The sequence below is a fragment of the Diplotaxodon limnothrissa genome, linkage group LG11 (genome assembly GCF_057381915.1).
Source record: "Diplotaxodon limnothrissa isolate DT_005_m linkage group LG11, D_limnothrissa_male_GT1.1, whole genome shotgun sequence".
Taxonomy (NCBI): domain Eukaryota; kingdom Metazoa; phylum Chordata; class Actinopteri; order Cichliformes; family Cichlidae; genus Diplotaxodon; species Diplotaxodon limnothrissa.
Window position 1 is genome coordinate 20,836,952 of NC_140606.1, and position 15,349 is coordinate 20,852,300.

The 15,349-nt window shown below is 39.1% G+C and overlaps 1 protein-coding gene across 2 annotated transcripts; it reads left to right on the top strand.

The window, feature by feature from the left end:
- Positions 1-1,049: 1,049 nt before the first annotated feature.
- Positions 1,050-15,349, top strand: lsr (lipolysis stimulated lipoprotein receptor). 2 transcript variants are annotated; one of them, XM_085365339.1, is made up of 11 exons: positions 1,050-1,446; positions 2,623-2,952; positions 6,426-6,545; positions 6,833-6,889; positions 7,872-8,018; positions 9,110-9,298; positions 9,513-9,566; positions 10,628-10,744; positions 12,592-12,889; positions 14,386-14,836; positions 15,037-15,349. In XM_085365339.1, exons 1-11 carry the CDS (start codon positions 1,407-1,409, stop codon positions 15,070-15,072), a joined length of 1,839 nt encoding a protein of 612 aa, XP_085221465.1. In that variant the 5' UTR covers positions 1,050-1,406; the 3' UTR covers positions 15,073-15,349. The 2 variants fall into 2 exon arrangements, with proteins under 2 accessions (XP_085221465.1, XP_085221464.1); XM_085365338.1 differs by lacking the exon at positions 6,833-6,889 and having other exon boundaries at positions 15,037-15,348.

Below are 15,349 nucleotides of genomic sequence, written 5' to 3' on the forward strand. Positions count from 1 at the left end.
TGAAACATCGTGCTGAAACATCTTTTTTTTTTACTCATAGATACTTACTTTCTGTCTTAAAATGTTTTTAACTGTATTGGCATAGCAAAATGGCTAAATAGGATGTGTTTTATTGCATATGCTTAAGTCCAAAGAAGTCACCTTTTTTTAGAAAAACAATTTCCATAATAACTGGTTATTTTTCTGTAAATCACCTTCATGCTTATTTGGCTTATCAGACTTCAGCTTTACTTGACAGCAAATAATTATGTTTGAAACGCATATACATATCTGGCCTTAATTATAAACACATCTGCATATCAAGCTGCATATGGTTCATGTTCTTTTTCATAACAGACACTGGAACAGAATATAATGTGCTCAGTTAATAATCAGAAGAGTGTACATCATGGGAAATCCCTCAGCTGCTAGGGCTTGCAGGATCAGTGCAGCCATTTCACTGTGGCAGATGTAGTGTATTTTGTTCCCATACCTATATTTTTGCTTAAAAAACTTTTAATGGACAGTTATGAAATGTTATTTTTTGTCAGAACGCCATAAAGACAAACATCTTCAATTTATGGTCTCTTTCAGTTAAACCTGGTTAATCAAAATTTAAGATTCCCACGGTCTGATAAGACTTTAGTCTTATTATATGTATAGAAGCTCTCTGATCCACAAGCAAAACCTGGACTGTGAAAGCAAAGTGTTGAAAAACAGGGAACAATGAAGTCAAGATAAGAGTTGAGCCTTCAAAATGAAGTCACTTGTAAGCAGTCACTTCTGACATTTATAGGTCTATTCCCAAGCAGCAAAGTTAAAGTTCTGTACAATGGTAGTGTAGAAACTAGACTTTTGTTTGTTTGTTTTTCTTTTCATACTAAGCTTATTTTAATGTTCTAAATCACATAAAAAGCGCCCGCCCCCACGAAATAGGTCATGCTCTCTCTCTCCCACAACCTGGGTTTAAAATTAACAAACAGCGCTTTCTTGTCGTTTATCAGTTTCTAGACTGTACCATCTAGACGGTGGGTAAAACACGTAGCGTACTTCCTGGTTAAAATGTCATTTTAGCGAACACAAAATGGGCAAAGACGTAAAGAAAACGCCTTTTTAAAAATAATAAAAACTTGGCCATTTCGCACGACTAGGGTTCTGTAGCGAAATTAATGCGCCGTCAACCTAAAAATTCAGCAACCACCTGTAAAACAAGGAGTTACACATGTCCCCGTTTTTCGCAACCTGTCTCTTGGCATACACCTGCGGGGCGTTCGGGTCCTCCCAAGTCTACAACACACAAAGACGCAAAATGGAGGTGTTACTATCTGTCTGAGGAAAATTACATGTACCTGAATACGTTTTTGTTTGTATATTTACGAATTAAAAATACTTAAGTCTACCGAGACCGCGAGGAAGCAAGGTTAAACATGTTCTGGACGATAATCTTCGCCGCTCTAATGGCGACAGGTAAGTTGGCCTGTATTTGTCAAACAGGGTGGGGGCTGGGGAAACTTTGATATACAAACCGCCTTTCTAAATACTCTAGCTTTTCCAAAATTATAACTTTTTGTGGCATTTTCTTGTACTGATGGCTTGAGGTCTTTTAACGTTTGTGTTTTGGGGGAAAACGTATTTTAAAAAATTGACAACAAGGATTTTGAGACAACCTGTTGGGACATAGAATTAAAATGGCTCTTTCTTTTCGGTAGTTTTTAATATAATGCACTCGCAGACAAACAAAAATAAAATAAAAAATAGATTAATATGAATAAAACAATTTATGAATCCTATTTTCAAAGTAATTCTTTTGTTATTATTATTACTGATATTGTTATTATTCGACATATTTATAAAAAACAAACTTTTAGTTGAAAAAAATGCGGGTAGAAATGTTTTTTATTTTATTTTTTGTTGTTGGTTTTTTTTTGCTAAATACACCTTTCTGACGCCTCGTGGGTTGGTGTTGGTTTTATTTGTAAACTTTAAATATTGGGGAACTTAATTTGATTGAGAGGAAGCCGAATTGGTATCCAAGGCATAGCCGTTGGATAAAATAATATAACTCATAATTAAGTGCAGTAGAAATGCAGACGAAAGCGGAGGGAGCTGAGTAGTTTTTGTATGATGTTGCATTCTTATAAACAAAAACTTCCACTATAACTCATGTGTGGTGATTTAAGGCTTGTTGAGGGCTGCATGCAGGCCTTACTTAGGGCTGTATATAGTAAACCTGCTGATTGTGTGTTGAATTATAATGTCATTATCACTAACTAGTCAACATCTTCAAGTATCACATACTTGGATAAAAAAGTTTTTTTTAACTAACGGTAAAGACATGACATAGACTTCAAAACTTCCTTTAATTGTAGTTCTGTGTTATCAGAACGTAGCCATCATAATCTAAAGCTATAGTGGTTGGAGCTCATGCAGCCAGACTCATTACAGATGAGGTGACTCATTACATGTACTCTCAGTGATACTAGAAGTGAAGAAATGGTGTTTGGCTCGTGCCACGCCTTTGGGGAATACTAGAGGATGTAGGATGCCTTTTTTTAAATGTCAGAAACATGATCATGATAATCACAGTAATACATAATTTGTGTCAATCTTCATTGTTAACTTATATTTTTGTTTTCTTTCTAGAATCCACTATGGGTGTATCAGTTCAATGTCCTACCAAGAGGTATGTCGTCATTCTCTTCCAGCCTGTCACCCTTACCTGTCAGTATCAGACAACGGCCTCTCAGCTCCCTATTGTAACGTGGAAGTATAAGTCTTACTGTCGGGATCCGGTTCAGGCTGCACTCAATCCCAGCAGTGCAGACAACATTCTGTCTCAAAACAACCCCAACTATAACCCCACCATTGAGTGTGCAGACAACCAGAGGACAGTGCGAATAGTGGCCTCCAAGCAAGGCACTGCAGTTACCCTTGGCCCTGAGTACCAGGAGCGCAAGATCAGCATAACCGGCAGTAAGTTGGTTAATTAATACACTGAAATCCTATTAAGATATGTAACAGCCTTGGCACGACATGTTAGTCTGTAAGCAGTACCAAACTGTTGATGCTGTTCATCTGGACATAGCATTTTGAAAACTTGGATGAGTGATGAAATATTTCTTCCACTTAAAACGCTACATGCAGATGAACAGCTCAACATTTTGGGATTTCCTTACCCGGATGTTTGAGCATGAATCAAGATGTCTGTCAGTAATTCCTTCTTCTGTTGTAATTAATCTGGAAAATGCGTAAACACTGCGAGGGTGTACATTTAATTTTCCTAAGGGGCCACAAGAGAAATTGGGTCTGTTGTGGGAGGCCATACCAATAACATTTAAAAAGATTGAATTAATATTGAGCAGAATTGAGTTCAGTTTAATGGTGGGGACCCTTCACACAAGTGCCAGGTTCTCATTTAGCCACTTGAGAAAATAAATTGCCTGTCTCTGCAGTAGTTTCACATAGGGCTGTGCGATATGACCAAAATCTCATATCCCAATATAAGACATCTATCGTCCCAATAACGATATAAAGCACAAAACAATTTACATTTTCTGTAAATTCTGTGAATCGCAGGCAGTTCGACTCGTGAAGTGTTTCCAGCTGGGCGTCATGTACCTGGAGTCGAGTGTTTGAACCGATGCATGAAACGATATATTTTTAGACATAAGTTGTAACGGCCGCCGTTTTCTTTGTGAGTATTTATTACACAGCGTGCTGCAGGGAAAAGCCTGTTCTAACGTTTGAGTCTAAGGTTTATTTTTTAGCACCTGGCGGCTCTTTTTTCCTTCTCATCCGTAAATACTCTGCATACTCTTTCACATGATTCAGTTTATTTTGAAAGTCTCAACAGGATCTTGAGCTTTATTGTGAAAGGTTTATGTGGAAAATAAACAAGCGGACACCATGGTTTTACCAGAAAGAGAGAACTTTAAGAAATCAATATAGCCACTACAGTGACCATCAAAACGATGAAACATAAACGTTTATTTTGCAACACCACGAAACAAACGATAGCGTAAAATGAAACATAGATGTTTTTATATCGTAATCCGATATATATCATTATATCGAACAGCCCTAGTTTCACATTACATGAGAGCTATATATCACTTTTTTCTATTATATGTTCTGTTCAGATGTACTGAATTTGTATGAGAAAAGAAAGAAAACTAATGTAAAGAATCTTACTGTTCTGCAGTCTTAAGTCTTACTATTCAAAGATCTATCTGTCCATCTATCCATCCATTTTCTTCCGCTTATCCGGGGCCGGGTCGCGGGGGCAGCAGCCCAAGCAGAGAAGCCCAGACCTCCCTCTCCCCAGCCACCTCCTATATTTTTTCCAGGGGAACACCCAGGCAATCCGAGGCCAGCAGAGAGATATAATCTTTCCAGCGTGTCCTGGGTCTTCCCCAGGGTTTCCTCCCGGTGGGACATGCCTGGAACACCTCACCCAGGAGGCATCCTTGTCAGATGCCCAAACCACCTCAACTGGCTCCTTTCAATGGAGGAGGAGCGTCTCTACCCTGAGCCTCTCCCGGATGGCTGAACATCTCACCCTATCTCTAAGGGAGAGGCCAGTCCCCCTTTGGAGGAAGCCCATTTCTGCCGCGATTTTGTTCTTTCGGTCACTACCCACAGCTCGTGACCATAGGTGAGGGTAGGGACATAGATCGACCGGTAAATTGAGAGCTTCACTTTTACACTCAGCTCTCTCTTCACCACAACAGACCGGTACAGTGTCCGCATCACTGCAGCTGCCGCACCAATCTGTTTGTCGAGCTCCCACTCCCTTCTTTCGTCACTTGTGAACAAGACCCCGAGATACTTAAACTCATCCACTTGGGGCAGGAACTCGTCCCTGACCCAGAGTGGGTACTCCACCAATTTTCTGGCTGAGGACCATGGCCTCAGATTTGGAGATGCTGACGCTGTGAACCATTCCAAGGCGAACAAACCCACATCATCCGCAAAAAGCAGAGATGAGATCCTGAGACCACCCAACTGAAAGCCTTGCACCACTTGGCTTTGCCTAGAAATACTGTCCATAAAAATTATGAACAGAATCGGTGTCTTTGTCAAAGATCGATTTCACTCTTATTTTCAATACAAAAGGGATGGCATATTTCAGTCCAATTGTTTGTTTGTTTGTTTGTTTTCAAACTGATTTGAAACATAGGTGAATTTCTTCATGTTATTCGTGCACGGGAGAGACCGGACAGAGTGCCGTTCCTTCACTTGACCCCAGTTGCTCTCGTCCGTTCTCCCGTACCACTGCCCTTTTATTGAGGTTACATGAATATGCATAGGTTCATTAACATATGACGTCTACATACACACAAAGAGTACCTTGCCTGTGTGTGTGTGTGTGTGTGTGTGTGTGGACTGCTGATCAAAGGGTCAAACATCCTTGGTCAGGAAGAGGGTAGCCTCCCCCTCACCCTAGATGGTTCATCCTAGATAACACGGTGAGGAAGTCCTGCAGTTCATCTAAACAAAGAGCACTTAGACTAGAACAGACGCAACTACGTTAATCCTACCATAAAACAATAAGACACGGTATGACCTCTCATGCTCCCAAAGTGCTGTCTAATACACACAAAGTTTGCAGACTATCAAGGATCAAAACCTCTACCAATCTACAACTAATTACAAAACTCTAAGCATATATAAGTAAATATCTCTAAGCATAAATGACAATCAACAATACAAATCTAACATAGGTATTTTTGATGGGCTCACTCATTTTCTCATAAGTTGAACAGTGCTGCTAGGTTGCTGCTCTTTTTTTGATAAATCTCAGGGTAATGAATTGCTAATAACAATAGTCTGTAGCTGTACTGTTTATTTGCTGTACCTTAGAGTGTGCTGAAGTATGATGGGAATTGAGTAGATATAATTCTAGAAAAAAATCACAGTAAGGTGATGGATATGAATTCATTTCAGTTCAGGTTTATTTATATTGGAATAAATCACAAGGCAACTCAAGGTACTGTTAACTCCAAGATAAAGACCCCACACTATTCAGAAGAAAACCCTAAGAAACAGACAATCCTCTTTGGGCAACTACCTGATAACAATGAAAAACTTCCTTTTAAAAGAAAGAACCCACGAGCAGAACCAACCCAGCTGCCCTGCACGTACCCTGTGCCACGACCAGTTGAGTGCTTAGTCATAGCTGGATACCTGACTTGCTGGGGCCTTCAAAATGAGCAATGGAGTCTTAAAAAATATTCAGTGGTTTGAAAAAAGTCAAAAAAAAAAATTCTAATGTTTTAATTGATTTGACTGAGTCAATTAAACCACATACCTCTTCAGGGGCAGCTTGAATTTGGAAGTGTATAGTTCATGTATTTGAGGGTCATCTGGTAGACCCACAGTTTTTGAATAGCAACTATCGAGAAACAATGACAAAAAAATGTACTAATATTAATTGTTACCTATAGATGCAGACCTGAATATCGCACAGACTGCATGGGGAGACAGTGGTGTCTACTTCTGTTCTGTCATCTCTTCTCAAGATGTTACAGGAAACAGTGAAGACTACACAGAGCTCCTTGTACTGGGTAAGTTAATTCCATTTATAGCCACTGCATTCAGGTACAGGTATACTCTATGCAGACACTTCTTCGTTTTGCTTTCAGTTTCTTTCCCCCCACCCACAATCTTGTGCTTACACATTAGAATATTTGAGAACAAATGCACAAAACCATTGACAGATTTTTCAAGTGGCTGAAAGGATAGGAGGGTATTTATCACAGGTTGAGTTCTTAAAGGGTTTTTAGAGTCACAGGTTGCAGGTAACAAAAGCAGACCACATAAAAATAATTGTGGCTTTATCTTTCTTTCACAGAGAGAAAGTCAAATTCTACTGACCTCCTGCCTGGCATTGACTTACTGGTTATGGAAGGTAGTACAAGCCTCTTGATATAGCTCAGTCAAGTTTCAGTCCCACAGTAGAGGCGTATGAACTATCAGGTTTAACCTTAAAGAACAGGAGCGTAACAATGAGGTTGGAGTAATGAGTAATTCTTTGCAAGAGTACAATTGGCTTGTGTGCTTTTTTTAAAAACAAAACCACTCTTGACTCATTTTGCTAGAAAAAATTATCTGACACATGATAAATTCCTTTTAAGGTCACACTCCAGAAGTGCCTTTACATATAGGAAGAAACTGTGACTCAATTTGAAACCAGGCTGCTATATTTAAGGGTCAGGCATCATGTTCTGGGTAGAAATATAGGTTTATGCACTGCTCTGCTTTACTTGCTGTTTACTGGCATCCTTAATATCCCATTATGCTGTTATCTGCCTTTGTTTCTTTCTTTAGTGTGACTCAGTTCCCATGTTTGCATATCTAACTTTCAGTGTGAGTACAGGCAGCCTGTTACCAAAGTACATTCAGCCCTCATTCCCTTTTCTGTGTACACAGCCCTATGTTTTTCACACTGCTAACACAGTTTGCATTTTAGTTGATTCATTTCAATATACAGTGTCTTCTTTCTCTGTTGTTTTTTTATGAGCTGCATGCATAGACTTGTGAACCGGCTTTACCGGTTTAAATCTTTTAAAAGTCACCATGGTTGCCAACATGTGTTGTTTATGTAAATGACAAAAATTGCATGTAAGTCTTATCTTGTGGAACTGTCTCGTCTGTTATGACTGTTATTGTTAAGATGCATTTACATATACAGTATAGGTGTTTTCTGTTGTTGATGTAATACACAAATAAAGGAAATGTGGACCACTGTAGCTGTAGTTTAGGTTCACATGAATTTCATGTGTTTTTTTTTCTCCTGGACTATGTCAGCAATTGAAGAAGAAATGTCAAATCTTAAATCTTTAAATTTAAGATTTTAAGATTAAATGCATTTAATTGTTGGTCTTTTGCAGACTGGCTCCTGGTTGTTTTGGTGGTCCTTGGCTTCTTTCTGCTGGTCCTCTTGATTGGGATTTGCTGGTGTCAGTGTTGTCCACACACCTGCTGCTGTTATGTCAGTTGCCCCTGTTGCCCGGATCGCTGCTGCTGTCCACGAGCATGTAAGTATCAAACGGAAAAGCCAATAAAATTGTGCATAACTTTCTTTAACCACATTTATTATTACTGTTTAATCCCATTTTAGACTCAAATGCGTCTGTTCCATTGAGTATCAGTGCATTTTGAGATCATAATTTTAATAGTACAGCGTACAATTCACTATAAGGAGAGTTCTTGTATGCCAGCTTGCACAAATTTGTGTGTGGGTCTTTTTTTTTTGAGGGGGGGGGGGGTTGAATTTTTTCATTGATGTATTGGTCACATTGTTTTAGTAACAGTGATTTTATGTCACTTGGTTTCACTATGTCTGTTTCACACACATTACACACAGTTAGATGGTGGGAAGTGGATGAGCATTCAGCTTTAAATTTATTGCAGGAAGCCTGACCCCCAGAGGCTTTATTAATTAAATTTCCATAACTATGTTTAAAATGTAAATATGATCCTCAAGCCAGGAAACGGTTAACTTTAGTTTGGTTTCCTATCGAGACAACCCTGAACAAACTGGAGGGGAAAGGTTTTGGGGGTGCCTCCTAGTCAATTTTGCCTGTTAGCAAAAGAAAAAAAAATTTAAAAAGAGAGAAAAGAAAATGACTGTGAGCTTATTTTGTGGTGGGAGCCTATACTAATAAATCAAACAGAGGAAACATTTTGACAACTTCTCTTTTAGTAGAGTGCGTGTAATGCTCAGCCAACAGCATCATCTTGTTAACATATTTTAAAAGCTGGACTTCAGGTACTGAAATACTCAACTGGAAAAGTCATTTTCTTTTAGATTTTTTTTAAAAACAAGTTTAAGGTAATGCATTACTGTTTCAGCCCTCATTTGCATGTTTGTAAGCCAGACTGTTTTCCCCTCCAGTGGGCATGGTTTTTAAAGTACACTGACTCAATGGGAAGTTGGGGTATTTCCTAAAAGGGTTAACAGAATACCTCTATTTATTTCATGGAAAGACAGTAAACTATTATCTGTTCTGTTTTAACTCTCAACAGAAAAATCACAAATTTTAAACTAATAATTTTACAGTCTCCAGCAGTTGATGTCATCTTTCACCAACATGCTTAAAACCAACTCTGTTCCATTGTCTTGCAGTGTATGAGGCAGGAAAAGCAGTAAAGAAAGGTATGGGGGATCAATATGCTTCCACCCTCTATGCTCAGAGTATGTATGGTCAGCCACCATACATGCAGCCTGGTATGCCTCTACTTCCTGTACCTAATGGGGTTGGAGCCCAGCTGCCTCAGAGTGGTTACGGTCATGAATATGATGGTGCCAGCTCAGGTAGGTGATACAAATTACAAACCTGAAAGTTCACAATGATTACTGTCTGTTGCAGTTTTCATAATGTGTTGTACTTCTGCAGCCATGAGTAGGAAAATTCAGTTAACTGTTGAATATGAGTTTCATAATAACAACGCAGAGGTTTTTACTTTGTGCAGAGATTAGCTTTGTGGAGTGCTTGTTCAAATTTGCTTTGTTTTTGTTCTCTATGTAGTGGGACACGGCTCCCAGGTACCTTTGCTACGTGAGCAAGACCGAGGGGACAACAGTGAGTAGAGTGTGTGTGTTGGGGGGAGGAATTAACCCACCCACACCCAAACAGTACACTGCGGTGTGAATGTTTTTTTTTGTTTATGTGGGTGGGGTAATTTTTTTTTCAGTATTATCTCTCAGATTTGAGGAATTCCCTCACTATATGTGGTAAATTATGAATATAAACCAAATTTAAAGTGAGAAGATACATTTAAAACCTCACCTCACCTAAAACTGATTCTTTGCATTCTTACTCTCATCTTACTTTGATGTGGTTATGTTCACATTATGTGTGCATTTAAAAAAAACTGTATTTGTGTGACACAGCTGCTTAGTCTGTTCACATTTTTTTATATCCGTGGATATTTGTGTTTGAAGTTCTCTTTTAAATGTAAAATTGATAATTTGATTTTGTTGTATACATTTATTAAACATTTTATTATATTTTAGGATTTTATGCATCTACTTTTGGAAGAGCTCAAATATCTTAACACCACTTTAAGTCTGTAGAACACCTTTTGATGCATATTAGCTTAGCATGTTGCTAGGGCAGTGTGCTTCATCTACTTCGTTCAGGTCTCACTGTTGCATGTCTGTCTTTATACATAAAGTTATATGTAAAATATAGATTAGCAGTGAATTGTATCTAATGCAAATAATTTTGTTTTCCATGCGCTGAGAGCAGAATTGTGCTGTCAAAGCTTATATTTACTCTAATGTTGCAAAACTGACAAAATTATAAAGATTTTATAGTTCTCTTAGTTCCTCTAATAGCATCATGCTGACTTTGGCGGTTCTTCACCCAGAAAAAAATATCACTTTTGGTAAAAAGGTTTTGTAAACAAAACATCATTGTTGATTATACTCTTAATCAAATGTCAATAATTTACAGCTTCTCATAAACAAAGCAGCGCATATGAAAGTAAAAAAAAAAAAAGTATGACAAGCCTGTGCAATAAAGGGATTTCAACTTGTCACAAATATGAAAGCATTTTTTGATGGTTTTGATAAGAGTATGCAAATATTGAAAGAAGCTGAAATCATTCACTATATTTGAACTTATTCTCCTCACTTCAGCTCGCAGTGGTTTTCGAATCCAGGTGGACCCTGACGGGAACGCAACGCGTGCCATTTACTATATGGAGAGGGAGCTTGCCAATATGGATCCATCCAGGCCTGGCAACTATCAGCGCGGTGAGTAACTGATTGCTTCCTATTATTCCTGTGTGGCAGACTATATTAGATTCTGTGGCTGGAAGTCCTATATACATTGATTGGTTGAATTTTGGTTTGGTTTTGGTTTTCTTTATTAAACAGGGATAATATATATTAATACATGAATCATAAAAATAAAAATAACTGCAGATAAAAATCTTAACTTTGGTTTTCGTCCTCACAATTTGGTTAAATAATACAGTAGATTATGATCGTTGAAGCCAACTGAAAGTCGGATAAATGTAAATGCTAAATTAACTCCAAGATTTTCTGTCTGACATGAGTCTGACACAATTAAGCCAAATGGTAAATATTCTTTGTTTTGTTTAATTAATTATAATACTAATAGTTCTGCTCTAAACTGATATAACTGTCTATCTAATAGTTTTAGTGGACTGACAATATATAATGGTCATATAATTTAAGAAGACCATTTTCTGTCTTCCAGAGAGAGAGAGAGAGAGAGAGAGAGAGAGAGATTGATTTTTGCTTTGTTAGAACAGACAGAGAGAGACTGCTTGTGGTTGTGATGGGGAAAAACCAGTCATGTGTTTCCCGTTTCATTTGTCATTACCACTTTCCGCACTTGTGGTTTGTAGCTGGTAAATGTTACCCAGAAAACAATATGTCACAGGAACATATTTTAACATTCTGCAGTCATGTACGTGAAAACTGACTGCATTTAGTAATACAAAATAAAATTACCGTATTTTCCGGACTACAAAGCGCACCTGAATATTAGCCGCACAAGCTAAAATCAGGGGAAAATCCCGTTTTGTACATACATTAGCCGCACCTGACTAAAAGCCGCAGGTGTTTCAATGTTGACTTATCATATGTAAGAGAATATGCACAAAGCGAATTGTCAGGAAAGAGATGGCTGTTTGGAGACACTTTTATTAATATTTTGAAAAAGAAGTTATGGGTACATATTTGCATAACTTTTTAGGTATATAAAAAAGTAGCGGTAATTACAAGTACAAAACATGTACTGTGCTTCATAAAAAGAGTTAAAATGTAGTACATAACAATAACCTACAGGACACCAGAAAAATAGATTCAGACTACCTTTTAGGCTCAGGTGCAGTGACACAGCTTTAACAAGAAGAAAAGTCAGTCATTCACCACCATCTTTCTCTTCTTCCTGCGCACTAAAACCACCAAAGTCCTCTTCTCCAGTGTCGGATACGAACAGGCTCAGGGTGGCTTCGTCATCCACTCCATCCACTCTCAGCTTCTTTCCTTCGTTGTCACTTTCAAAACCAAAGAAATCCTCGTTGTCAGTGTCAGAGTCGAACACCCTCAGAAGGGCCGTGGCGGTGTCCTCCTCTCCATCATGCAGCAGTCAAGCCCTTCGAAATCCGTTGGTGATCGTGGATGTTTTCACACTTTTCCACGCTGTCAGAATCCACTGGTGGAGTTGGGCATAACTTGCTTTTTGCAAGTTTATCGCCGCTCATCATCCACGCCTCCCACTGAATGCGTAGCGCTACTTTGAAGTTTGTTTTTCGCGCTACTTCGTACGGCACTACGTTGTAGTGTCGTACAACAGCGGAACAAACAAAACAAATCCTCTTACGATATCACAAAAATCATGGACAATCCATAGAAAAGCCGCACCTGACTAAAAGCCGCAGGGTTCAAAGCTTGTGCAAAAAGTAGCGGCTTATAGCCCGACAATTACGGTACATAAATTACAACAATTGTTACTGATTGTGGCGCATTGATAGCTGCAGAGCTTTCATGTTGTTACTTTTCTGATCCTTCTACTAAACTTAATTTTATTTCGTCTGACCTGCATTTCTTTTTCAATTTTCCTGTCTTAGTGGACAACATGACTGAAGTCAGTTCCTTGCACGACAGTAGTGGATCTGAGCCTCGAAACCGTGGAGGTCGTTCCCAGCCCCCGCATCTCCCCACAGTGTATGACCATGATGAAGCTATGAGCACCATCAGCAGCGTTTCCCAGCAAGGCCGCCGCCGTGATGATTACCTGCAGCAAAGAGGTTACATGGAGAACCACGTACGTTCCCGTTCGATGGACAATCTTGACGATATTGGACGGCGATACCCCAGAGACGACTACCCACCACAACGCCGCCCAGACTCCAGAGGAGGAAGAGGGTGAGTGTTAGTTTCTCGAGTAACCTCCTTGTTGCCATCATCACATCATTTAGCAGTTTTTTTTTTTCAGCATAATCTGTACCATGTGCAGCATCATTGAAGTTTCACAGTAATTGTCTTAGTGTAAAGATGAACCATGTACATATATCTCTCATTACAGGATCATTTATTTACCATTTCAAAGTAAAGAGAGACATGTGCAAATTGTTTAACTGAAATGTTCAGTCACCCACACATAGTGTCAGTTCAACCGCAACCTTTCAGTATCACAATGTTATCACTTTATCAAACTTAAATATATAAGAATAAATTAGATATCGTGGCACAGAAATTCTAGCAGGTCTTGTGTCATTTTTGTTCAAACAATCAACTATGTCTGCCTAGTTAAGCCTTGGCTCAAGGTAATTTCCAAATGTGTTTCATCAGAGTGAAGGGAATTGTAAACTAATTTAGCCTGATGACAAAGTGCAGCTGATAAATTTGCCCTAGTTTTTTTTTTTTTTTGTGGTTTACATCTTCAGTGATGCATGTACTTTCCACACAAGCTCACTAAAGAAAGGATCCATATTAGCATATCACACCATTTACCTTTCGTCATCGGCTTGATGTTTGAAGATATGTGCAGCAAGTCATTTAGTAAAGTTTCACAGAGATTTCAGACATCACTGTTAGTCATAAGCTCAAAATTTATTTCTTTGTCGTGTTCTCAACACTCAACACCTTCATCGCACTAATTGTTGTTGGACCTTGGTACCCAATCTCAAACTTGATGTCCTTCCCCCCCACCCCCGTCCATAGCATATGTGTTGTACCTCATTGATCTCTAGTTGTGATATCAGTTGCCTCTTCCAGATGTTACACTGAACTACTAGTTGTTTCACAGTTAGTCTAGATGTCAGGTATAGAAGATTCCATAATTCCCACATCTTCTTCATGTAACCTCTTCTGCTGGGATTGTGTAGTAGCATTCCGACAGCTCTGTGGTCTGCACCCTTGTACCTTCATGCTCCTTTGTTCTTTAAGATGTAATGTATATATTTCATATGGAAGCTGATATTTAAATAAACACCTAAATTCTTTTCATATATGAGAGATGTGGAGGGGTCTGGAGAAGGCATGGAGGACATTATCTCTGTAGGTTGATAATCGTCATTTCCATCAAGCGATGTGGTTGGTATCGTTTCACTCCTAGCACATGATCCAGTCTAGTATGTATACCCAGTTCTGTATACAGATCTAAAGTTTTCCTTTAGTTTTTTTTTCTTTTTTTGAGCAAAGAAGATATTTATATGTAATGTTGATAAGACATACGGACATTTGGGAACCATAACCTCCATCCCATGTGGAGTCACAGTATCATGAGTAGTTAACCTGTTACCAATTACAGATGCAATGTTTGGTTGTAAACATCACCTGAACTTTAAAGTGAGACTCGGAACACGACAGTAGCTGAAAACAGTTCAGCAAATTCAATGTGCTGTTTTGTGTTTCTTTAGCTCTGATGATGGGTGGAGCAGCAGCGCCCGGAATGGCTATGATCGTGACTATGATGACCGCAGACGTCGTGACTACTCCCCCGATCGCCGGAGAGGAGAGGGTGGAGCCTACGGGGATCTCCCAGGACGGCGCAGCCACAGTCGTGACGATATAATGGATCTGGAGAGGGATCGCCGGTATGGTGGTGGTGCAAGGGGCGGGCGTGAGGATTACGATGACAGTTTTCTACGAGAAGCCATGGAGAGGAAGAGGATGGGTGAGCAGCAGAGGGCGCGGAGCCAGGAGCGATTGGACAGCGAGAGCGACCGCTCAGATCGGGGGAGGGGGGCACGTGGGCCACCTCCACTACCTGTGAACCCACCCTCTGGAAACCCTGGCCGGCACAATGACTACCCGCCTCCACCACCACCGCCTTACAGTGAAGATGAAAAGAAAAGCAACCTCCGCAAGGTGAGTCACAGAAGTTGAGATTGCTGTAAGTGTATTGGTTTGATGATAATCTATGTTTTTACTTCTTATGAAAAGGCAAAAGTCATTACTGAAATTACTCTATTAATACATCTTCAGGGCCAATGACACATTGCTTGTTTTTTATCAAGAGAGTCTGTTTTAGTTTATTGGGTGAGTTAATGAGTTTTCTTGTTTTGCAGAATGGAGCTGTGAGTCGGGAGAGCCTGGTTGTGTGAAATAAAAACTTAAAGAGAACAAAGTACAACAAGGATGCAGCATTGATCTTTAAAAAAACAAGAGAGCGACTGTAAATATTTATTGCACTGCTAATTTGTTATGTTGATTTCAAAATGTCATAATTACTCCTAAATGTGATTGTATGCTTTTCTAAAATGGACGAGGTTTGCCTTTTCATGTACACAATATTTTGGCTGCCACAAGTGCCTTACAGTGTACATAATTTTATTTTTAGATAGTTAAAAATATCTCATCTCAACAATTAAACATATTCAG

Excerpts from the sequence above, each read along its gene's own strand:
- lsr (XM_085365339.1), top strand. The coding sequence starts at position 1,407 with ATGTTCTGGACGATAATCTTCGCCGCTCTAATGGCGACAG. Across the intron at positions 6,890-7,871 it reads TGACTTACTGGTTATGGAAG|ACTGGCTCCTGGTTGTTTTG; the intron begins GTAGTACAAGCC and ends GGTCTTTTGCAG. Across the intron at positions 8,019-9,109 it reads CTGCTGCTGTCCACGAGCAT|TGTATGAGGCAGGAAAAGCA; the intron begins GTAAGTATCAAA and ends ATTGTCTTGCAG.